The sequence below is a fragment of the Sinohyriopsis cumingii genome, chromosome 8, assembly GCF_028554795.1.
Source record: "Sinohyriopsis cumingii isolate HCF-2022 chromosome 8, ASM2855479v2, whole genome shotgun sequence".
NCBI lineage: Eukaryota > Metazoa > Mollusca > Bivalvia > Unionida > Unionidae > Sinohyriopsis > Sinohyriopsis cumingii.
The window spans coordinates 122,863,811-122,891,412 of record NC_142968.1 but is presented as its reverse complement, the minus strand read 5'-3'; the positions used below and the strand labels follow the sequence as shown (position 1 = coordinate 122,891,412).

The window sequence follows — 27,602 nt, the reverse complement described above, 5'->3', positions numbered from 1 at the left end:
TTGTAATATATTTTTGTGTCTTGTATTTGTGTGCATAATTAGATTTTACTTTTGTTAAATCTCTTTGACTTAGTTACATTTTCACAACTGCTATAAGTTTACAACAAATAAATGAATATTTCAAATGCATAATTAATTATTTCTTTGCGCTCGTATTTTCGTTCAATCGTTCTTTATCTTATTCTAATGAAATCTTGGGTTCAACAGATTTAGATCGAATACCAGAACACCATATTTCCTATATTTAATTTATCTTTATTATCAACCTCGATTCTTGACTTAAAACAACAATTTTCTCTTTACATACAGATTTATCAAGAGACAGATTGAAATGAATGATCATGTACATACCGAAACTGAATGAAAAAAATACACCATAAAAAATATACCAGCTTTATTTTATCAATTGATTATGAAAACATAGAATGGCTGTGTGGATAATCTTACATCCTTTGAATATCCAGCACTGATAACCCGATGGAAATGTTAAATTTAGTGGTATCATTGACCCAACTCAGTCTGAAGGACATTCAACCCAATATTTGAAGTTCGACCAGATTTAATCATGAGTAAATATATGCTTTAAAAAAGGTGAACTGGTAAAGCGTATGCTAATAAGCATGGCAGGACTGCTTTAGTCAGAACGGTAAAAGTTGTTCTGGAAAGGTAATGGAAGGTCACAGAAAGGAATCGTCTCGAACTATTACGTCACAATAGTGAATTATGGTGACATATAATCTTGTAACTTTGTTATTAACATTGTGAAACCGATGCATCTTACTTTGCATAATAAATGTGTTTCAATCCAATGAAAATGTTTACTTTTCTTATATTTAAACATATAGAGGATTTTCTTTCCAGTCGGGACTGCGGAGGTATTTATGTGACTACATCAAAGACAATGTTCAGATGTTTGAAGTAAGATGATACGGGATAAGAAATGTGGTAAATGCTGATATATTCCCAGGGGAAAACAAACGATTAAAAGGGGTATTATACTATTTATACATATATATTGCACATTCAAATATTCAATATGTGTAAATTTCTCATGTAGGGTGCCAAAATACATGAAACATTCGCCGAAATAAAAATCTTGATTAAATAATTAATAAACTTTTAACATATTGCTAATTAAGAAATTTCGTCGACTCACTGATAAGCAAGATAGGTTTCTGTGAAGTAAATGAAGTCTCTTCAGTGGTCTTCAGTGCTGTCTTTTTATTCATTTTTGACTTTGCTAATGCTGTCGTAATTTATAATTTGTTGAAAGACTCCAGTTACGAAAACACACGTGCACTGCCTATGAGGACCCTTGGCATCGTTCGTAAAGCATTTTGCAAAACAGTTCCATATATAAAGGAAGCGAGTAGACCTAGCTGAAAGTATCATCTGATTGTTCTAAAGAATTTGGTCAAATGACAGATACAAATGTCCAAAATTGCATTATAGTACCTACTTATTTTGCGCTCATATTTGAAAACTGAATTTAATATTTGGCATAAATATTGTTGTTAATTCGTTTGCTTTTTCTCCTGACTGAATTAAACCCTGTCATAAAACTAGTGACAAAACCCGTTTTTGGAGAACTCGTACTGAAGTGGAAGGAATAGCATAAAGTAGATGTTGCCTCCATTGTTCATCATTTCGTGAATACTTCACTAATTAAATTCAAAGAATTTAAGGCATAGAGAATAAACAAATCAGGTCATCTAATAACGCTTCCAAATTAGTAGCCAGTATGGTAACTTTGTATGACATTTCATAGCAAACATGTCAATATCAAAATATATCCGGAAAAGTGTTTTTTCTTTGTGTGCAAGTTTTACACTACCAGCATGTAACTGCTAACTGAATGCATTCCTGTGAATATATGTATTCGTGATGCATTAAATATCTTAGATCTGCTTGCAAATGCAAATAGGTGAAAATGTAAACGAGGGAGATAACTCCTACTTGTTGATTGCCTGTTTTAAGCAAGCCATATGATGCTGGTTGGTTGGTCCTTAACGGCACGTCAATACTTCAACATGGTGAAGAGACAATAATAATAACAATAACAATAATAATAATAATAATAATAATAAAAGCATTACTTTTAAGAGGATAATATATCTAGCATTTAAGCTAATATTCTATATGATCTTCAAAAATGTCACAAACTACACCGGTAGTCATCTCACATCGATTTGGTAAGATGCAATAATTAAACAAGGTCAAGGTCATGTATCTTTTTGTACATCGATCAACATTTCTGCGATATAACATCTTGAAAAAGTAGCAGTTCATTTAATATCGAAAGTATTGCCGAAGATCGTATGAAACTATAAGTTTTTGTAACAATTTAGGCACTGGAGATATCGTGTTGCCGAACCTGGCATATTGTGATAAATGTTAAAACTCTCACCCACATTTTTGCACGCTAAACAGTAAGTCCATGATGTTAGAGAATAAAAATGCGACGAATCACCAACATTCATGAATTTATCGCTTTGAAAAGAAAACAAATCTAGTTGAAAATTAACTTAAACCAATTAGGAGGGTATTTCTCCCAAACTCCAAATTAATATATAACATACCTCAAAGCAGATAGATAAACTAGTGTGGAAATGGCTAAAGATAGTAATAAGACAAAACTGAATACATGTTAATTATATTCGTCTTATGTCGGTTGTAATTATTGAACAAACGCAAAATGAACAAAATAGTATATAATCACTTACAAGCTAAATTGTATCACGTGCACCTACATAATCTTTGGAACGGCCATTGTATGCCTTGATATATTGTTGCAAAATTGAATGCTTTCCGTGGGGGAGAAAACACGAACGATGTTCTACTTTATTTTGTTAAAGCAAAATTAATATGTGGGACTTATTAAGTGACGTAAACGATACATATATATTGTACAGTACAATGGTTCGCATGTCACAGAGAATCCATATTATTTTATCGTTTTGGAATCGCTTTCATCAGCAGTATTCTAAAGGATGTACTTCAAATTGTCTCGTGCAACGGCATCTATGTGCTTTTGATATTCATTTTTAAAACTTTGCCCAGGATACTCTATATGGGACTTGCAATGTCGTCGTCACGTAAACGACTTCCTTGATGGTTCTCTTTGGGACACTTCCTTCTAAGATTAGTTCTGACTCCTCGAACCCCTAAATTTGTCCAGCTCGTGGGAAAATATATCGTAGGTACTTTGAGGTTGGTTATAATGGTTAAATAGTTCTCTTGGTTGACGTAGTGGATATATTTGAGTCGAGTTATCATACCACATGGGCGTCATGTGGACAGGGTTCTCAATGGCACCACTAGGATGAAACAAACCCAGACTGCATGGCACAGGATTCGGTTGCGGCGGCTTGTAAGGCTGCATTGGAATACCATCATCAATCTTACCATGGGTATCCTTTCGTAACGTGCAACATATTCTGAATGCAAGCACAACCAGAACTAACTAAAAAACGAAATATAATGAAGTTTAAAAAAAAATTATATATGACATTTAAGCAAATATCGAACCAGCGTTGAAAACAACAGTTCTGTTCTTGACTTTGGAATGATATGGGAAAAATCGTTTCTTATAAAATCAAGTTTCAGATGGACGAATATTCGCCATACCATGGTGCTTAAATCATATCAGGTAAATGTAGAAAGGTCGAATATTCGCCACACCATGGTGCTTCCATCATATCAGGTAAATGTAAAGGAGACGAATATTCGCAATACCATGGTGCTTCCATCATATCAGGTAAATGTAAAGCGGACGAATATTCGCCATACCATGGTGCTTCCATCATATCAGGTAAATGTAAAGGGGACGAATATTCGCCATACCATGGTGCTTCCATCATATCAGGTAAATGTAAAGGGGACGAATATTTACCATACCATGGTGCTTCCATCATATCAGGTAAATGTAAAGGGGACGAATATTCGCCATACCATGGTGCTTCCATCATATCAGGTAAATGTAAAGGGGACGAATATTCGCCATACCATGGTGCTTCCATTATATCAGGTAAATGTAAAGGGGACGAATATTTACCATACCATGGTGCTTCCATCATATCAGGTAAATGTAAAGGGGACGAATATTCGCCATACCATGGTGCTTCCATCATATCAGGTAAATGTAAAGGGGACGAATATTTACCATACCAGGGTGCTTCCATCATATCAGGTAAATGTAAAGGGGACGAATATTTACCATACCATGATGCTTCCATCATATCAGGTAAATGTAAAGGGAGCTAAAACCTGTTTCCTAACAGTCACCGTTTATCAATGGTCAAAACACGTAAAACAAAACCGTCAGCGCACACATATCATGGTTATATTGACTAATACTTGTATTACAAAGCAAAACTGATATCGTAGTGTACTAACGATTTGATATGTGCTACGCATCATAACGTACAGTATTCTCGACACTTTTTAGCAGCATGAATTAGTTTCGCAAAACTAAACCTCTCTTATTTCTTAGTATAAGGAATTGTTATTTAAATATTCTAACGTATAAGTGTTTGGTCATGTGAGATAGGAATAATTATGTGTATTAGACGCTTTTGGTTTAGTACTACAGGCAATGAAATACCGATCTACAGTTTAGATAAGCCTTGAGATAAGTCAAACGAATGTGAAGCAAGATAAACCATGCGAGTGTGAAGTTAGAGTCTCATGGATGTGCCATCATTAGTTGATTAGAGGAAAGTTATTTCTGGCCTTATTGCCTTTAAGCACACTTCGGTTGACAGCAATTAATGTCTTGAGGTCCTTGGAAATTGGGAAAACATCGAAATCAAGTCACCCCATCCCCCACGTAAGTGTTTAATGTTGTTTGTCTCGCCTTTTTGGGGTGCTGTCAGTGGCCTTGAGTGTTACATTATGTTTATAGAAATACACTTATATTTGCATTGCCGAACAGGTTACCCTACAACCCTGCCGAGAGTGACTGTAGAAAATATTTTCCGAACTTCCAAAGAAATTCAAGCAAATGAAACATATAATAAACGAGATTATGTCAAAATCGAATGAGAGTCAAATACTTCTTAAAATATAAACAATTTTAAATAAAGGTCTGAATCAAATGTCCACGATTCTAGCACAGCCATAATGCCGAGGTAAATCAAATGCCCACTCAACTAGCACAACCCAGTGAAAAGAATGAATTATATTTACGTTTTAAGAAAACCGCTTGTACACGTAGACAAGAAGTATTAGTAGCAGTCGCATTTATGGTAGTAGTAGTAGAAATCGTGGCAGTAGTAGTAGTAGGGATAGCTGACGCAATGGTACATTACCTCTATTGCCAAAATAATGGCCCCAGCACCGGCCAAAACACTGGCATTGTTTATGACCCAATTCCTCATCACTTGGTAACAACCCTTGAAACAAAGTAGGTAAAAGTTATCTAACTAGCATCAAGAAACAGAATGTTAATGGTCAATTGTTTTAGAGACAGGCCATGTTGCAGTGCAGTGACTCTATCTCCATCTGCGTGTATATATATATATATATATATATATATATATATATATATATATATATATATATATATATATATATATATATATATACATAACACAGAGAGAGAGAGAGAGAGAGAGAGAGAGAGAGAGAGAGAGAGAGAGACTGGCGCGAATTCAAAACGGTTTCCCAAAAGTAAAAAAAAAAAAACATAATCTACGAAACATTTTGGACATCTGAATGGTAGAATCACAAGGGGCAATTTACAGAAAGAGCTATAGTAATACAAAGTTCTGCAGAAATAATAGATGATCGGGTTCTGACGTCAAGGAGCCAGGCTGTATGTTTGACCTAATTCTAAGTCGAGACCAAAGGACCAGACAAAAACGTGGCGAGAGGTCGATGCCAGAAAGTATATCCCGGTAGATTTATGTAAAGATGTTTTGAAGGAAAGATGTTAAGGTAATTTTGTGTCGGGATAATAATAATAATAATAATAGTAATAATAATAATAACAATAATAAAGACGATAAAATGATTAACAATAGAATTGCTTGTGTAGATATTAGTACATATATATATATATATATATATATATATATATATATATATATATATATATATATATATATATATATATATATATATATATATATATATATATATATATATATTTATTTGTGTGTGTGTGTGTGTGTTTTGGTGGACGTATTGTATCAAATAATTCTTAATAATTCTTCTTGAAAAGCTGGAAAATAACAATGATATCCTTAGTTCAATAGTCACGCTAATGGTAAACATTAATGTCGAGGTCTACAACGATGATATTTATAGTGAATCTATGCAGAATAGAGGAGACAATTAGGTCCTTCTTGTAGTTGTAGACTTAAAATAAAGATTAAAGTTTCTTCCAATAGATACAGCTCATACCTTTTCAATGAAAGCTGTTGTGCTATTTGGTCTGAGAACACAAGTAAGATCATCTTTAACTTTGCAACAGGCAAACGGAATTTGTTTCCCAGTAGCAATGCTGTCAATCTCTATTTCGATATTCCACCTCCTTGCTGGCAGTGTACGAAAATCCGTATATCTGTCTACACCACAACACTGAAACTGAAAGATGAGCAAATGATTAAAAGTTGTGTTAGTTTGTACATATGGACATTATTTTGTACATTATATTGTACATATGGACATTGTATTGTACATTATATTGTACATATGGATATTATATTGTACATTATATTGTACATATGGACATTATTTTGTACATTATATTGTACATATGGATATTATATTGTACATATGGACATTATATTGTGCATTATATTGTACATAAGGACAATATTTTACATATAGACATTATTTTGTACATTATATTGTACATATGGACATTATATTGTACATTATATTGTACATATGGGCATTATATTGTACATTATATTGTACATATGGGCATTATATTGTACATTATATTGTACATATGGACATTATATTGTACATTATATTGTACACATGGACGCTATATTGGACATTACATTGTACCAAACTGGAAAAGTCCCATCCAACTGAACATTCTAAGGAAAACGATTCAATGCACTCCATATAGCGGACATTTTTTCAAGCAGAAAATGGATGTGAATTTCGTTCAGTGTCTCACTGAGGTTTGTGAAGTCGCGGACACTTGGATTTAAAACTGCCAGTCGCCTAATATTAATTCCAATATTATGCTCCCATATGATTAGAGGAAGGGTCTCTTCGCACATTTATTTTTAAGGAAAAGGTAGAACAATACCAGCAGCTTTTGGCAGCTATACGTGACCATTTGCTTTATAAACTGAGCATGGTTCCAGTCTACGGGACTACATGACTCACGGTACTAATTCAGTTCCCTAAATAAACCTATGCAAACACCATGATATTAAAAATTCATTACGTTAAAATTTCTGAGTGCTCATGATCAAACCTATATTTATCAGTATAGATGAAACCTGGATGTCAGCTTCTGTGCTGAAGAAAGAATATGAGCCGCGGCATTTTCTGGACCTGCTTTCAATTCCGCACCAAAGAGTCAATTGATAAATTTGGTAATGAGTGTTCCAAACTCAAGACTGTTAAAGGACTGAAATTCCATCAATTAAACAATATCTTTATTTTTTTTCACTTACAACTAGGATAAACTCTCAAAAGATTCTTTTTCCTAAAACATAACTTGCATTATTAACCAATCCTGGTCAGCCAAACCCAGATATACTCAATTTTCAGCCATTTCCAGGCTGGTTTCCACTTTTCCATATAATTAGTACCGTGTGTCCTACAATGGCGAACGCTTGTGTATGTGAGAGTGTTTGGGGATGTGGAGGAGACAGCGGGGAAACATTGGATACTTTACTTAATACTTCCGGACAGGACGGTTGGCTTTAATTTGAGAATGGACTTTTTTTTAGTATATTGCGCGGGTATCTGTTATGAAAATATTTTGAGACTTTGAACAGTTATTTCAACTACTACATAACACTATGTCTATGCCCAGAAGCAGTTATTAGGTCATAGTCAAGGAAGAGGTTGGGGGCCATTGAACTGACTGTACCACTGAAGGAGAGGTGTGATGATGGAGGAGAGGTGTGATGATGGAAGAGATGTGTGATGATGTAGGAGAGGTGTGATGATGGAGGAGAGGTGTGATGAACTTAGTGAAAGAAAGTTGACCAATTATAGATCGCTGATGGAGACATGCAAGAACGAGTGATGGAGTACAATTTCCTGCTCAATCTGTCTGGAAGGTGTTTCCTTTTACTGCAATCTTATACTCAATTTATACATGCTTCATGAAACTAACGACTTTTGCAAGAGCAACTGCAATAAAACCAATCTACAATGGCCAGCTTCTGCAGTTACTATGTTTCTGTACAAGATTTATTTCGGGCCAGTCGCCTTATAAATTTCGTAATTGAGCAAATTACTTTGGGTCATGGGCTGTCATTAGCGCCGATTAATTATTTTGATCTTATATAAGGTGGCAATCATTGGGGTTTTTTTTGCTTTCCTTTAATTGTTTATCCTGTCTTTTTTCTTTATTTTTTTTTTATATCCTCAACTGCTAAGAGAGAGGGTATAATGAAGCAACGTAGTACTTTGTGACGGATTATTGAAAACAAAATAGGAGATGTTAAATTGCATTTAAAGTTCATGTTGGGAGGTTTTTCATTCTGGGTTTATTGAGATATTTTCGGCAAAAACGAATGCTAAAGAAACACAAATAACATTTTCTTTGAGATTAAAATTATAAGCAGCAGCAAATGTAATTTAGAAACGCCGATATTGTTGTCATGGACCCTGAAAGCCGAGATTGCTCTAATACACTTTAAAGTTAACATTATAATTCTTGCACTGTTCATTACTCTGTTGTTTATCCACTGTTACTTTGTTGACTGGCTGTTTTTTTTTTCTCAACCGGAATTCATGATCTATGTTAAACCCTTTCACACAGCTCGTATTCTGCAAACTCTTTTGCGATAAGCCATTCACGCATCAGGGGGATATGATGTATAAGTCACGTATAGTATGGTAACCTATTTTTTTATAAATTAATTTAACAATTAGATAATGATAAAGTTTTTCAAAGTTCATACACACAAACCTTAAAATATAAATATCTAAATTTAACCTTAAGCCACACATTACGCGAACATATATGCCATTTAAATCTGACAAAGAATACAAAGTTATATCTATAAACAAGAAAAATTAAAATATTTTCGAATAATAATAATAATAATAATAATAATAATAATAATTTATTTTTTGTCAATATCTACTCCACCAGACTTGCTCCCTCAGAAAACCACAAATTTGGTCCTCGGGTTAATTTCCATGGTAAGTTTTAGTTCTAAATCTGACTTACGTAATATTGGCACATGGCTAATTGCTAATTAAAACAAATAATTCTCAGAAATTGTATATCTTATCTTTTATATCTTTACTTATTTTATGCATGTTGCAAATGTTTTGGCAAATAATATGAAGCAATTAGATTGTCTTAACTGGTAGAGTTAAGCTACAACCGTTTTTTATTATTATGTCTCCACTACAAGGAATTGAAATTATCGTAGTTGAAACAATCTTCATAAACAACTATTCTCATCCACGGACAAATCGGATTATCGTCACAAAGCTTCAAATGAAGAGCAATGATGTGGGGTGTTAATTCTCTTATATAGTCTCAATGTGCTCACCAAATCAACAAAATCTGAATCATTAAAAAAGATTATTCAATTGTGAAAAACTTAACAGTCATATTCTGGTCTTCTCAAAATGTAGAGCCAATCAACCACTAGTGCGTGCATGATATCTCAACAGGACAAATGCGCTACTGGTATCACGATGTTTTTTAATGACCTTTATACAAATTATGAGTGGCCTATTTCGACTTAAATAGTTGTTGATATGACTTTGCAATCGGCCTTAATTTATGAATACAGTTATACACGTATTTTACATGTAGTTTTACTATAACATAAGCCAACAAATGAACTGAAGGAATTAAACCATATATGTCATAAACCCAAATGACTTAAAAAAAACTTTATACTCAATTAAAATAAAATACAAATATCCGTAACAATTCAGAATTTAAAAAAAAAATATAAAAAAATAATCAACAATAACTAAAATGACAATTCACAATTAAAATAAAATACATATATCCGTAACAATTCAGAATTAACAATTCAGAATTATTAACTTTCTCCTCTCTCTATCTCTCTCTCTCTCTCTCCCGGTATATCAGTAAGTTATGATATTGATCCGTCCACTACACGTGTACCGCTTGTCAATGCCAATGAACATGTGTATTGCTTACTTATAGAGATAGTATAGCGCTAGTTCAGTTTTCATCTGTTTCGCGTAAACCTGTTAAGTCCTATGGACTGCCTGTAGTTCTACATACCGCAAAGTTTTCTGAAAGGTGTGTCTGCCGAAAAGTAATTAAACTGTGTATCCAACTTGATGCATAGCCAAGATGCAAAATGTCCAAAAGCGAAGTTGTTTCCAAAGTTGATGCTGAATCAAAAAGCGACATCTCTCAGCAAACACAATGTGTTACTGAACTTTTCTAGAAAAGACAGACTATTAGCCGATAACCTTCGCATTTATCTGAAATGCACTGCAGCGGTGATTTTAGTGTGTGGGAAAACAAACTTGGCTTTCACGTTCGTTGTCATCAACCTATCTTAGCAGGCTATACAAACCGAATTGACTGGTGTCAAGTCCCGTAGCTCCGTCTACCACCATATAGATTACAAAAGTATCTTTCACATAAAGCGATTTAAAAGAAACAAGTTATATTAAACTTGGACTTGCTGTTCACTCTCTAATATCATTTTGCTCTATGTCATACAGTTTGTGTTGTAATGCAATACATATTAGAACAAACCATCATGAATCATATTGCAATATTATTAGCACATTTTTATGAATCATACTGCAGTATGCATTAGAACACTGTTATGAATAATATTGAAAAACATATTAGAACCTTTATGATTCATATTGCATTACATATTAGAACAAACGGTTTATGAATCATACTGAAATACGTATTAGAATAATTAGTTACGCATCATAATGCAATACATATTAGAATAAATTGTTATGCAATATGTGTTAGAAAAAAAACTGTTATGATTCATATTGCAAAGCTTCCAGGAATAGACTGTTATGATTCACAATATTTTGAAATAAAAAACTTCTTGCCAATTTCAAGCATGAACATAAATATATCTATATAACTATACAGTTACAAAACGGTATAAGTATTTGTATTTTTAAGTGTGTGTGTGTGTGTGTGTGTATGTGTGTGTGTGTGTGCTTGATATGGATATTTTTCAATCTGTATATTTGTTATTAGTTTGTAATTATCTAATTATGAAATTAGAGATCTTTCATCCACCTATTCAATCTTTGGTAACGGAGTTCCTTTTTAAACTTCAGAGATCTTTATTTGACAATATAGTATTGCTTTATTGATAAAACAATTGTTACGACTCTATGACTTTAATATATGCAAAAAGAAGCAGCGTTAACCAAAAGTATTTTGTTTAATTAAAATTATAGTTTATTACTCTAAAACACAAAGTGACAGAATTAAAAAGTAACTTACACTATGGTGGACGAATTCCTAAAATCCTAAACGTTCTATCAATTCAAATACTTCTAAGTAATCCGAATAATTTCCAAAAGTATTCCGAATTATATCTATACTGTACTGGCATACAAAAAATACAAAAGAACTAATATGTTATAACTCAAAATTTCTTAAATGAATTTCCGGTAATTCCAATACAGATATTAATCAGAATGTGTTCGAATGTTTCACATTAATTCCCTACAACTATTATACATGTAGATAATATGTTAATGACTCATAGAGCACTGCAATTCCAACGAATAATAAGAATTAAATGAATGAGACAATCCTCTTAATAACTATAAAAAGACCAGTAAGACTATTAATAATACATGATTCTGCGTAACAATCCTTTCATATACCAGTCTAGCACACAACAGCGAGAAATTTTAGCACTAGGCTTGAATGAATCCTTTGACACATTTCGAAACAACATTCTTGTAAACAAAAGGCACGTTGTTTACTCAAGCTAATCAGGAAATAGGTCAGTTACAATTTTTAGGAAACGCATGACCATCATTCCATAAAATCTTGTCTTTATTGAATGTTTATCTGAACAACTACAGTAAATTAAATTTCAACTTTGAAATATATGAATGAAATAATTTACGCATTTCATACTTGACCCATCTCACGGTACAAACCCATTCATGGGTTATTAGCAGTGAATGTCATTAACTAAATGATATTTACAAAACCATTACTATGAAAATAATATACATATTATAGATATACATAACACAATATAGTTTCATTATTTAATGCAAATTGGTATGTCCTACATACTTACACTATGCATAATGAAATTCCATCGGAGGGTATCTAAGTCACTTCCGGTGATTCCTGAGTAATCATTTCGTATGGAGGCTTTTAACGCATATGTGATCCAATCCTCAATCTGCAATCAAACATCCTCCCGTTTGAAATCAAATATTTTCCAGCTGAAAGATTCACACAGAGTGTTCAGCAAATCATAGAATGAAATTGTGCCTGTATGAAGTATGTGAAGTGCTCAATGCCACCACTTTCGTCCCCGGCATGGGAGACCAGTGCAAAGTTTAGAACCATTTATTCGGAAAATAAAAACACCCAAAGAAATCAAAAGATAAATAAATACATGTATTTTTAAATGATAAAAGACAAAATATGAACAGTGCAATAATTATACCAATTACATTGCTTCTCTACAAACTCTCTGATACCTCTACCGTTAATTCAGTGGCTATGAGTGTGTACTGAAGCATTACGCTGGATTCCTCCACCACACAGCAATGTCATCTGCATTATTTAGGAATGGTGGTTGGAGTTTCTTTTATAACATAATTACCAGGATTAGACATGATAGCTGCTGGTTGTTGTTGTTCGCTTTTCTGTTTTTATTTAGCTTTGTATGATTGTTTTTTTGTTGGTTTTTTTTTTTTTTTTTTTTGCTTGTTTATTTTCTATTTTCTTTTGGTTTTGCTTACATTTGATTTGGATTAAAAGAACAACAAATTAATAGGTAGTTTTGAGATAAAGTAATGCTTTATCATTACCTTTCCTCTGAGTGTTACCGCCAGTATGACGCATGTTAACTGCAGTATCACAAGCACTAAAAGCAAAACAGCATACTGAAAGAAAAATGTTCATGAGAGAGAATAGCTTCTAACATTTGTCCCAAAAGCAAAAATGAAACATGTCCGACCACCGACGGCACCTGTAGCTTATCCCTAGTGTAATACTGCTCCATTGTACTCGTCGATGCGATTCTCACCCACAAGAGGATAGAGAGACGTGAAATAAAAAAGACTTGTGGTTCACCGATACAATACATCAGGGCAATCGGATTTTAACACCCAGCACACTGCATAACCAAGCTTAGTTTATGTTTGTTAGTTTCTGTTTGCAAATGCAAGCTATAGGCATCAAGTTATAGTTGTTAATTTACATCTATACACTAAACAGATTGGGGAAGCGCACTTTCCTTGAAAAAACATTGACTGTTGGAATATAATTTAATGTAAAAAAAATTAAAAATAAGAACAATATCCCAAATGGTGTATTTTGTTTAATTTTTTTTGGTATCAACGACACTTAAAAGATATTAGTTTATATACCATGATTTGCAAGAGGCAACTGAGTGCCATTGCCATGAATACACTGAGGCAGCCGACCCGAACTGATCCAGGTGGATATCAAATCTGATATCCTTGGTGTTTTAACAACCAAGCGAATGCCAGGTGGATACCAAATCTGATATCCTTGGTGTTTTAACAACCAAACGAATGTCAGGTGGATATCAAATCTGATATCCTTGGTGCTTTAAAAACCAAGCAAATGTGGCTTTTCTAAGTAGATTAACGTATGTATTGATCGATCTGTCCATCAATATAGATGATTTGAAAAAGGATAAACACCTCAACTTCGACCAATAGAACATTCCATGCAACAAAATACTGCCCTACTCCCTAACAATAATTAAACGGTCAACCAATTTAACCAGCCTCCCAACTATTGCTCCTTTGACTTGACCAGCTATACATATGTATACACCTTCATGTACTCATTCGGTTTCATACCTATAAGTACTTACAGACTTATATCAGCATCTATATATCTACCACCGCTTTGGTTGCCTAGTGGTTAGAGCGTCCGCCTCGGAAGCGGTATGTCGTGGGTTCGAACCCGGGCCGAGTCGTACCAAAGACTTACAAAAATGGTACCAACAGCTGCCTCGTTAGGCGCTCAGCATTAAGAGGTCAATGTTAGGACTGGTGTCAGGATAATGTGACTAGGTGGGACATCGTGCTACATGTCTGCGGCATGATGCCCCAGTGCTAGACATCACTATAAACTGTCACACTGCAGACATCGTAGTGATATGACTGAAAAACTGTTAAAGCTACGTTAAGAATCCTAATAACACACACACACACACACACACACACACACACACCTCCGAATTAAAATTACATTTAATGCGGAGGACTAAGGACAATCATTCTGCATGTGTAAATATATTACATATTTAATGTGTCGTGTATTCAATAATGTCACTTGAATGTTTCTGTTATATTATAAAATAATGGAAACAACTGGATCAAACCTCTCTTGCAGAGGAAATAAATAAAGTCATACATACATAACATACCTATCTACATACATAACTTACCTACCTACATACCTACCGATCTACATACATACATACATACATACATACATACATACATACATACATACATACATACATACATATACGCATTTACTTTTCATATATAAACTTACGGTGATTAGTAGAGATTTAAGCATAACAATAGCAACAATGATCCCGAAGATTCCAAGTAGGAGAAACAATACACCAATAACAATGAATACAGTGCAAACAGCATCTAGAGTTTCACCAATATTCAGACTGCTTGGAGTATGGACTCTGACGTTGGCAGTTTCTAACGCATTTTGGAAGGACGAGTAACCCATGTACCTGTCTATCATGTTTCGGTCATAACGTACGACGCATGACGCTGTCAACAAGGCGACTCCTAAAATCTGAAATAGTAAAGATACAGAGTGGAAATCAAGGTAATGTTCTATGCAAGTGGTGAAAAATATGCCTATGATAACGATAACCGAACATCCTTGTGTCCATAATTGTATTACAGCATTTCAACTAATAGCTGGATCCGCTTAGGCGGCTTAGTGACCTTGAGTAAAATCCTTTTTAATTTCTTTCAGATTTAAATATGATATAATTGTATACGGTAACTTTTGTAAAACGCTAATATTAATTTGATCTAACTTGTAGTCTATAGATATCTAATATTACTTATATTTATTTTATATTTCTAGCATCTTTATTTCCTAAATTTCTACTACATCTTTGTATTTATCACACATGCCTTAATATTAAAAAGAGAGGATTTTTGAGCATTTTTCATATACAATCGTAATTTTAATGGTATAGACATTGGAATATCTTCCAGTGGTGTTCGAAATAGATCCAATTCTGAAGGTGTTGATATGCCTGTAGTGGTCTGTGACATGCTGATGTGACAATAGTTTTTTAATGAATCAGAATGATATAGTTCAATATGTTCTTGTTCTTATAATTTATTATAATTCCCTGGTAATGTCTCTGTCCATAAATAGTATTTATGAGAACTTTTTATTTCCAGTGAATAAACAATTTGAATAAATACATTCGTGCCAAAATGAAATACTGAACACAACAATAAGACTGGATTCTGCTTCAGATATTATTGCAAGAATAAATATTTTTTTCCCGGCAAGCAAGATAATAAAACCTTTTACTTGACCTAGGTCATGATTAGCATTTTCTAAGAAAACTATTCATTAATGAAAACTTCCATTCTAAAGGAGCTTGTAACTAAAATTATAGTAAAGAATATGGTAAACACAATGTCCTTGACTCAGACTAAGATGTATGTTTACTTCTATTGATAATGATCCTGATATTAAACCCACACTGGTAGAGAACATATTAGCTATGTATTACTTGTTTACCGAATAAAGCAATATCACTGAGTATCGTCAGTTAGAGGATGAACTTGATTTTGGACACAGCTACAAAATACAATTGTACGTAACCCTTACCATGTGTTGAATAAAACAACCTAACAAAAAATATAAATTACATATACATAACAATATAACTATATATCTATCTATCTATCTATCTATCTATCTATATATATATATATATATATATATATATATATATATATATATATATATATATATATATATATATATATATGTTCCCGATCCACCCAATATAAATCGCCAAACGCTTCTTCATATAGTGAAACTGCATGCAGCAACACAATAGGGGGTGGGGGTGGGAGGTGACATATAATGTATATTCGTAATTGAATATTATTGTTTTCGTTATTAACCGACACCTGTCAATTTCGCATGCGAATGGCGGACTTCCTCAGCACAAATACCGAAAGGTACATCAAAGGGCATCTTTGCACTAAATGCGACACACACGATATGGACATTATATCTAATTCTTAACACCTGGATAGGTTGAGAATTAGGAATCTAGCGTTCTTTTATCTCAAAGTTAGTGTCTCATTCACCTGGAAGCAGGAACATTTATGTGAATTGTATATAATATGGCACATGGTTTGGGTAGAGGGCTGCAATGGACTATGTGTAATATGTTTTGTGTTTGCAAAAAGTAAAATAGCCATTGCATATAACTTACAGAGAAAACTATATTTATTCCCAAGAAACCGATGTGATTGCACTTTTCTATTGTGCAGCTGCGACCCATGTCCGTTAGCAGACCGAATCTGAGTGGCTATTGGCTAATCATCAGAGGAGAAGAACTGCAAATGGATTGCTGGGACTTGCGAGTAACCTGTAACAAGTAGATAAGTATTATTTTAGACTTGTGTAGCAAGTACAAAATATTGTAAATATATTTACAAGCAACTCCATACTATAATGTGAAATCACATGAACAGATGTGTTTGCACCATCACCATAATCTATCCAAGTGACATCTGATTACACTTCGACTTCCGTCTTTATGGGGTTAGTTCATAAAGACATACGAGCTGAGACTTTTTTGGAGGGTGCCCAGCAGCACTTACTGCATGATGTTCCTTTGGATTCGGCCCCTGGCCACTTCTGCATTCCGATTCCGCTTTCCTATGCGTTTAGGCTTCCCCCTCCTCATTCACCTGTGATACGTATTCACCTAAACTGAAATCATCATCACCAAATCACCACTTTCCGTGCTATTATGGTGTAACCTAATCATGCTACATCATCAGAATAAAAAAATGCTGACTTTGATATCCGTAACAGCTCACATATTAAACTAACGCTTCTAAGTTGCCTATTTGCTGTTGTACCTGAGCTAAAATTAGATTAAGCAACCTATTTGCTATTGTACCTGAACTAATATTAGACTAAGCAACCTATTTGCTATTGTACCTGAACTAATATTAGACTAAGCAACCTATTTGCTATTGTACCTTAGCTACTACTATACTATGCAATATATTTGCAGTTGTACCTGATCTACTATTAGACTAAGCAACCTATTTGAAAGTTGTACTTGAGCTACTATCAGACTTACCATCCTATTTGAAAGTTGTAAATGAGCTACTATTAGACTAAGCAACCTATTTGAAAGTTGTACGTGAGCTACTATCAGACTAAGCAACCTATTTGAAAGTTGTAAATGAGCTACTATTAGACTAAGCAACCTATTTGCTGTTGTACCTGAGCTACTATTAGACTAAGCAACTTATTTGAAAGTTGTACCTGAGCTACTATTAGACTAAGCAACCTATTTGAAAGTTGTACCTGAGCTACTATTAGACTAAGCAACCTATTTGAAAGTTGTACCTGGGCTACTATTAGACTAAGCAACCTATTTGAAAGTTGTACCTGAACTACTATTAGACTAAGCAACCTTTTTAAACGTTGTACCTGAGTTAATATTACACTAAGCAACCTAAGGGACCGCTCCGGTGGCCTAGTCGTTACAGCGTCCGCCTCGCATGCGGGCTTTTGCGGGTTCGAACGCCAGGAGAATCATACCAAAGACTTATTTTTAAAAATTGGTACTAACAGCTGGGGGCCCCGAGTGGCCGAGTGGTCTAAAGCGCTCTCCGTTACGGATCACTGCCATTTTGCCTCTGTCTGCGTGGATTCGAGTCTTGGATTCAACCAGTGTGGGTATGTGAGAAAGCTTGCCAGTAGCTTCTTCTTTCCTGGGATTTCCCGGGTTCTTCCTCCACCATTAATACTGGCCGCCATGTATAGCCATCGTGTGCTGAAAAATGGCGTTATACCCACAACAACAACAACAACAACAAACAGCTGCTTCGCTAGGCGCTCAGCATTAAGAGGCTAGTGTTATGACTGGTCGGCGTGGTGTCAGGATAATGTGTCTGGGTGGGATATGATGCTACATGTCTGCCGCATGATGCCCCAGTGCTAGGCATCACTATAACCTGCTACACTGCAGACGTCGTAGCGATATGACTTAAACATTATTAAAGCTACGTTAAAAATCCGAAATCACACACACACACACACACTAAGGACGCATCTTTAGGTTCGTGCGGACATTGGTGCCGGGGCATATCTACTCATCTTTTGAAGAGTGCATTACAATGTTCGATAAAGTATGAATCATCCTCATGATGAAACAATTCACAAAAGAGAATGGAAAATTGTTTTTTACCTGCCTGCCTGTCCATACAACGATCCTTTACCTGCTATGACTGCTTGTTCGCAACTTGATTGAAATGATCAGCCAGAATGTGCTATATATAGTATCGCTTGTCTCCATTAACGATAACAGTAAACAGATCGAATTAGATTGGAAATGTAAATAACACCAAACACTTTCCATTTGAAAACTCCATTTTACCGTATCTCTTGACTTATCGGCTCTCTAACTGCTGGGATATGATTGAAATTCGGTTAATTTCGAGAATTCTCAAAATGCTTAATTATAACGTGATGGGGGTGTGTCATTTTAATAGAGATTTCATAAATACGTATACACAGACACGCTAACCGACAAAGAGACAAACAAGGCTTAATTATAAAACCATCAATTCAAGTACATTGTTAACTTGCAAAACCAATGCATGGTCTGACTACCCAGCCATACATAAAATATATTTGGTGAATGTTACTTCATACTGTACCGGAGGCGACGTAAAAAGGAATGGCATCAGCTTTAGTTTCATTGGGGGTGGGAGTTTCCCGTCAAAACGAATGCCAAAATGTATTTTCCCCACATTTATTTCTTAATTAAGTATGGAAATAACGAGGAAAGGCTATAAGGCTAGACCCTTATATATGGTATGACTGTTCATGATTATATTACTACATTGTCGCGAACCTTTATCTGGTATGATAGCAGCCGTCGGAAACCATTGTTTAAGAGTGAAGTCGAGGAGATATCAGATTGTTTCTGATACAATTGTTGCAAGTACTCAAATTTAGGGTAATCGTCCCTTTATCTATCAAAGTCCATGTGCATGGGCGCCAACATAACTTTTTTGGCGGGGTAGTGGTGGTGCGTGTCAGTCAGTCACGGCCGGGAGAGTTAGCTGCGTAGTTCAGTTGGAAATTTATTACAGTTCTGCCATACCGGTAAGTTGGCACATTTTCTGTTGAACTGAAGTCCAATGAGCCTTGTGCTGTGTGCAAGTGCAATATCATAGTATATAAATAGATGATTTCCAAGGGGTCACGTGAACCTTCCTTGACCTATGCTGTGTTATACCCCATCCAATATGTACAGGTAGACCAGGCTTCTCAAATTACTGGTGATTCATAACTGATTTGCTTCTTTGAATCTAGCCATTCTCATATCTGATTTCGATATTGTTGAGATAAAACTCGTTAACTGGATTCAAATCGAGTTTCGTTTAGATAACCTCGACAATTAGTTTATAATGACGACATACTTAAAGCGTCATTGAAAACTACAAATAAATATCATGATAATTATGACGAGAGATCAGCATTAACACTTGCGAAAACTGTATCAAAGTTTTTCAATAACATTTATAATTTTCTTACATAAAACTTTGAAAGTTATACGTATCAATATTTGTCACATTTGATGATATCATAGATGAGGAAACACATACAAATATTTTTTCACATTCTGTAACAAAGTTTATAACTCTTTATTTTATATATTTTTTATTAAAGAAGATCTAACTGAACAAAGATATTTGTAAATGCGAAGAATAGAAGCTATTATATTACTTGGAAACAGGTAGTTCAACTGAAATAGTAATCTATTCCGTATTTAATACACTCTTAACAGGCACATCATTACAAAAACATCTGCTAAAATTTGAATATGGTCCGATAAATGTTATGCCAAAATTTGAAGAAATTTAAGTTTCTGATAATTTATGTTTCATTTTAATTGCTGCTTCGATTTATCCCAATAACTACATAAACGTTAAACACATTCTTACAATTGATTGTATTACAAACACGCACAAAAATTGTTATAGGTTTATTATAAATGATCATTTAACTTCTTTTCAAAAACAAGAAACTTGTAGTCTTGTCTACTGATTTAATTTCGAATTCCCACGAAGAATCCAAGATGGAAGACGATGACGTATGGTGTAACCTGTAGTTCTGAAGTCTATAGTTCATTGTAGAAGCAAGAATTATCACTCCGGTTTCGGAAATCTAAATAAATTTCTTATAAGAACTGTCTTTGATTAAGAGTCTCACATGAGCACGTGTATTTTCCAGGAAAAAAGAATTAATCCTTTTGAATCCAGATAATTTGAAATAACTCCAGTCCAAGTATTTTGAAATAAACTCCAAACAGCACAACATACATCTTCCAGAGTATCAGCCCAACTTCTACTGAAAATAGTTCTCGAAAACAAAGGTTATATCGTCTTCTAAAACGTAAACAGGGGGTCACGTGATCATGTTCTGGAAGCTCGTAGAAATTAGGTACTTGTTAAAGATCACGTCCACCCAGTGTGGCCATGAAGAAAATCAATCATTTTATTCTACGAAATAATATTAAAAAAAACACAAATGTTTACATCTTAAACACGTAGACCCATCATGACCTCAACAACAACCATTCATTTTAAAATAAAAATCGATCTTGTTTACGTGGTTGCTACAAATTTTGAATCAAGGTCAGACATTAGATGTACACCTGGTGTTTACAAAATAATAGTCAAGGTCAAATTATTTTCTGAAAACAGTATCATCTCTTGTGAATAAATTTACATTACAATAGCATGTAATACAAAATAAAAAAATAAAACTGACAAACAATTTAATTGAAATAACTATATATTAAATGAGATATCATTAAATCAAATATACATAACACCTGACTTAATCACTCGATTGATCTGCTGACAGAAACAGTCCAAAGTAATGTATCTCGTTTATATAACCCGATGTATAAACATTACATCTTTTCAAGGCTGTGGCAAAATTGGCCGACATATCGCGAGTCATGAAAACACGGGGTTGGTATCCCGTGTGTCCAAAATTAATATTATTTTTAACAGAATGTTCTGGTGACAAATGCCTCTTTTCAAATGGCAAGCATTGTTGTATTTTATTTTCATCAGTCGGTCTAATTCGGTATATTGTATTTCGAACGTAGAAACTATATATTTTAGTGAACATGAACCAACCCAATCACATCTATTAACTTTTTCATCTTTTCCCAAAGTGTAGAGACTTGACTAAATAAAAGAAATATTTTCTGATCAGGTTTTATAACTGCTTTGTAAGTCGTATATGTAGCATTCGTTCACGTAATATCAAATCACCGAGAAAATTCAAAGAACAAATAATTAGTCATTTCTCTGAAACTATAATAGAATACTTTAAAAAAATAAATGCTTCAGTTAGTGAATTGATACTTTGAAGTGAGGAAGAAGGTGCACCTAATTCATGAATTTGTTTTGGGGTTGTTTTTCTCTATTTGTTGCAACACTGACGCATAACTGCAAAGCTTAGTAGGATTTGCTTTAGAGTAGAACTTACCTGACCAGGCGAAGATAAGCGCGGAGTTTTGTGACGTGCAATTAGTGAAAACGTGAAATATAAGCATAGCCACTTACTTCCATATTCATAAGAGATGGTGTTCCTTTGAAATGTTTGATTTGGCTAGAATACATTTTATTCCAATTTGCAACATTATTTAATTCTTAAGATTATGTTTGCTAAAATATGATATACAACTTATTTTTTTATAAGAAATTAAACTGAAATAAATGCCACAGCTCGTAGCCAGAATATCCAACAAATCTAGGGTTGGGAATAAAGAATACAGATGCCCTCATAAAGTCTAAAATGGTACCAATCTCTTAATAAGCTAATCTACGGCATATCAAGTATGTGTAGCTAAGTCGAAAACTGGGAGGTATCGAAATTTATTTGCGATTTCAGAAAGACAACACTGCATATAAATGATTTGCATGAATACTGGCATTCACAGTTTCCATATCAAAAGAGTGGCATAAACTAATGTGTGTGTTGATGTCCAGTCGTTATAAGACCGTAAAATGGATGAGAATGGTGAACTTTAGAAATATATGCCTTCAGAGAAAAAACTTTAACATAGTTCTCACAACTGACCAGACCAGCAACCATATGTTCTGCTTTATCTAAGCTTTATTTATCATATTGAGTGGACAAACAAATTTGCTTCTATATGTAATTGCTTTTATGACATAATAAGGATTACTCCGGTTATGATGTCATTGCCTAATCAGTTACCATGGAATCATCAAATTGGAATGTCTGTGCCTTAACTGTTAAAATGGTCTCTTCGAATTGGAATGATAGTGCCTAAACAATTGCCATGGTCTCCTCAAATTGGAATGCAAGTACCTAAATTATTACCATGGTCTAATGAAATTGGAATTTGAGTGGATAACCAATAATCATGGTCACATCAATCTGGAATGTGAGTGGTTAACAAATAATCATGATCACATCAAATTGGAATGTGAGTGGCTAACCAATAATCATGGTCTCATCAAATTGAAATGTTAGTGGCTAACCAATAATCACGGTCACATCAAGCATGAATGTGAGTGGCTAACCAAGAATCATGGTCTCATCAAACTGAAAACTGAGTGGCTAACCAATAATCATGGTCTCATCGAATTGAAATGTGAGTGGTTAACCAATAATCAAGGTTACATCTAACTTGAATGTGAGTGTTTAACCAATAATCATGGTCACCTCAAACTGGAATGTTAGTGGTTAGCTGATAATCATGATCACTTCAAACTGGAATGTGAGTGTTCAATCAATAATCATGGCCTCATCAAATTGGAATGCGAGTTCTAAACAATAATCATGGTCACATGAAAATGGAATGTGAGTGGTCAATCAATAATCATGGTCTCATCAAACTGAAATGTGAGTTCTAGACAATATCATGGTCATATGAACCTGGAATGTGACTGTTTAACCAATAATCATGGTAACATTAAACTGGAATGTGAGTGGTTAATCAATAAGCATGGTCTCATCAAATTGGAATGTGAGTGGTTAATCAATAAGCATGGTCTCATCAAATTGGAATATGAGTTCAAAACAATAATCACGGTCTTATCAATTGGGAATGTGAGTTCTAGACAATAATCATGATCACATGAACCTGGAATGTGAGTGGATAACCATTAATCATGGTAACATCAGACTTGAATGTGAGTGGTTAATCCATAATCATGGTCTCATCAAATTGGAATGCGAGTTCTCAACAATAACCATGGTCACATGAAACTGGAGTGTGAGTGTTTAACCAATAATCATGGTCTCATCAAAATGGAAGAAATGTCCATAAGCGTCCATCCTATTATTAATGTAGCTGCATCGAAAGAATAAAGAAAACATACTAGAGTAGAAACCATCAGATAAACTTCTGTTTATATCCAAATGAATTGTCAAAGAAGTTTCAAGCTTTGGAACCATGCGACAAATCATTGTATATTGAGGATGCCTTTTAATACATCTTGCCGAAATCTGACTCTTTCCAGCTGTTTCAATTAAAAACTGTATATTTCATCATAGTTTTCTTTATCAATTACATACAACAAACAATCAATTACAAAACCGTCTATAAAGATGCTTAACGATGCGATGAAAGCATTTGTGTGCACTAGGGATTTTACCTTTTAGTCTGTTCAGATCATCATTATACCTAGTACGTTCTTTGCGTATTTCCTTAATTTATATACATGTCTGACTAAATGCCGTAAGTTATACGTTCATATGCATTAAGACAATATATAAAACAATAAGCAATAAAAGCCCAAAAGTCATATGTTATTAAATTTTATTCTTAAAATTTGATTTTCGCTACTATGATGAACGCATCTACATTTTTATTCGTGTTTGTTTATTTTATATTTGATTGTCTCATATGGCATTCAAGTTTGAACATCTAACTTTATTTCATCACACCGCGTTATGAATGTGCGGACTCGTCCTAGTACTAACACAACGCAACCAAAGAAGATTAAAGCGACTAATTATATCAACAATTATAAAGATCGACTCATTGAAATATGTGGAGTTCGTTGACTGGAAGGAAACATGATCCTGGGTTCTTTGTTATATCAAAGGATCCTGATGGCAGTCCGATATACATTTGAAACTGGCAAGTCATCTGATTAACGTATGAAAGCTGTCGCAGATAAATAGTATATGGTTGGATCTGAACTCCGTCACAAAGAGACATGTAACTCTACTAGTGATATTGTGAATCAGATGCATTTTTATTCGAATAATAAAATGTGCTTCTATCCGCTGCAAATGTGTACTTGTCATATATTGACATATATTAAAGGAGTTCCATTCCAGCTTGGAATTCGGCCGTATACACGTAATTTCGACACAAACGAGGTACGGTAATACGAGGTCAGATATATCCTAATGATGATGTCAGAGTGTTAAAATCGATTATAGGAGACTTTGTATTGTTATGTAACAGGCAATAAAATATTAAATATTTATAAACTATCTAGCATAGTCATGGAGAACAGTACACATGAAAAATTAGACGAAGTATAAAATAATCTGAAATCAAAATTACATATATTGTGAAGGAACTCTTCATTAGTGTGAATTTCGAATTTGACTATGCTTTCATTATCACAATATGCAATGTATTGTTGTTACAATTTTCCAGTTCGGAAAGCATTTTTGCACTGTCTAGGAACACCCTTTTTAAGGCAATCGGCAAAATATTTTCGTTTATACGTAAGTCTCTTTATTCCCTGTCTACGAATTCACAGTCCAAATTTCAAAAGTACATAACTTTCTACAGAATTTATTTATAAGGCAGAACTAAGCACTAGGTTATTTCGGATTTTTTGTTCCTTCTTCTCGTGATGTCGATTATAATGTTTCATAAATTTAGCGACAAACATCTTTCTTCATTGATTTGCCTCCCTTGCTCATCGTTTCGTGAACACTTAGCAAATTAAATCCAAAGAATCTAACACAATGTAAAAATGCAAATCAGGTCATAACATATTATACTGATTCGAGGTTAGTAGCCAGTATGTTAACGGTAAGGGTGGTATGAAATTTCATTGTAAATAGCAGATATCGATTATCTATCTATAAAGGTAGTTCCTAAGATCTATTGGAGAATATAGCGAACCACCTGCAATAAATTTATTCGTGACCTGAAATCTACATATCCTTCCAACATATGAAGCTCTTTTCAGCAGGGAGACAAATCCTACTGTTGAGTCCCTGCATAACACAAACCTTATGACGTTGGTTGGTCGAATCTTCACGGCAAATCAGCAAAAGAGTTGATACATCGTGATAAGTCAATCAAAGAAAACTCACATACTACTGCTACTGCTGCTACTACTGCTACTACTACTACTACTGATATAAATTAAAATAATACTTTCTCTATTTTAATAGAATAACGTATTTAAAGTTTAAGTTGATCTTATAAATGACCATCAAATAGGTATACAAACTACATACGTATACACGTCACATCAAATAGGTATACAAACTACATACGTATACACGTCACATAGCGGGTTGGAGAGTTAAGAAAAAAATCAGCTTTTAGCTCGTCATTCGTTTTGTACATCATGCAGTTTTTGTAAGGCAACATATTTAACGATTGTACTGACTTTAATATCGAAAACATTTCAGACCATGGGGTAAATTATTAAACTTCGTAGGACCCAAGAGCACATTATGGTGGCCTCCATGGCATATTTTGATAAAGCTTCAAACCTTCATCTTTGGGACGCTGACCAATGTGTTCATCAGTTCCAACTGGGTAAATAAAAAAGATGTATAATAAAGTAAAATAATATGAAAATGTGATGAATCACAAACATGGTAGCATTTATCGATTTAAACGGAAACAAAATCTGTATCAAGCCATTAAGAAATTTATTCGAACTATGCAAAAAAAACTTTTCTTCATACATACATATATATATATATATATATATATATATATATATATATATATATGAAAAATATCATTAAAATGCATATATAATACTGTTTATTTATAAGTATTTCGTCTTAGATTTATGTACAATTAAAAATGCGCCCACAACAGTGATTAAGCATTCTACGCATTAGAATAAACTGAAAAAAATGTCCAGGTCGTTCACCAAGAGGCTGAATTAGGGATTCAATCCTAAATCAAGGTGTTTATTTATGATAATTTTTTCCTTCCTTAACACCCCTTCAAAGCACAAATTCTCCATTCACCGCGCAAGAAGAAAACACAGCACATCTCACAAAGAGTGCTATTTGATAGAAACTGTGGGTAGACTACTGCTAACAGAAGAAAGGCTAAATATTCTCCGTAAGGTACACAATCTCTCTCTCTCTCTCTCTCTCTCTCTCTCTCTCTCTCCTTGACACACAAACACACCCACAGCCGATCTAAAGATGCGTACACAAGTGACAATTGTTGCAAATGTATTTAATTAGCTATGGCAATACATTTGGCAATATATTTTATTATTTTATGTCAAACGATTTCGATGGCTGATATTTTCAAATTTCGTTTTTTGTTGGAAAGATTAATAAATCTTCTAATTGTTTTAGTAACTAAATATAAGTAGTTTATTTTGTCTCTGTTTGTACAGCCTATGTCAGGCATACCATGCCTCTAGGATAAGCTGTCTATTATTATGTATATAGGCATCAGTAGGATGTTCATAACGGTTAAAACGTTCTCCAAAATGACGTAGTGGGTACATTTCTGTTGATTTGTCTTGCGGTAAGGACCCTTCGTAAGCAGGTTTGGTACTGGCATCTCCAGGAAAAAGCAGATTCTGAATTCGTGGCACGAGATGCACGTGTGGCAGTTTGAAATGCTGTATTGGATCCATGTCTTTGTCCTTTTCATGGTTTTTTTTTCGCAAAGTGCAACATACTA

General features: G+C 34.1%; 2 protein-coding genes across 4 annotated transcripts in view; one reads left to right on the top strand and one right to left on the bottom strand.

Annotated features, from left to right (window-relative positions):
- Positions 1–272: 272 nt before the first annotated feature.
- Positions 273–19,008, bottom strand: LOC149794554 (uncharacterized). 3 transcript variants are annotated; one of them, XM_089968824.1, is made up of 8 exons: positions 18,870–19,003; positions 16,872–17,027; positions 14,927–15,187; positions 13,198–13,272; positions 12,453–12,560; positions 6,406–6,588; positions 5,310–5,393; positions 273–3,463 (listed from the first exon to the last, which is right to left on the bottom strand). In XM_089968824.1, exons 2-8 carry the CDS (start codon positions 16,938–16,940, stop codon positions 3,143–3,145), a joined length of 1,101 nt encoding a protein of 366 aa, XP_089824950.1. In that variant the 5' UTR covers positions 16,941–17,027; positions 18,870–19,003; the 3' UTR covers positions 273–3,142. The 3 variants fall into 3 exon arrangements, with proteins under 3 accessions (XP_089824950.1, XP_089824952.1, XP_089824951.1); XM_089968826.1 differs by lacking the exon at positions 5,310–5,393 and having other exon boundaries at positions 18,870–19,008; XM_089968825.1 differs by lacking the exon at positions 13,198–13,272 and having other exon boundaries at positions 18,870–19,005.
- A 7,387-nt stretch (positions 19,009–26,395) lies between these two features.
- Positions 26,396–27,602, top strand: part of LOC149794553 (tyrosine-protein kinase JAK2-like) — an 87,701-nt gene continuing 86,494 nt past the window's right edge. The window contains exon 1 of the mRNA XM_089969129.1: positions 26,396–26,480. Within this exon, the coding sequence (XP_089825255.1) occupies positions 26,396–26,480 (85 nt within the window). The remainder of the gene's footprint in view (positions 26,481–27,602) is intronic.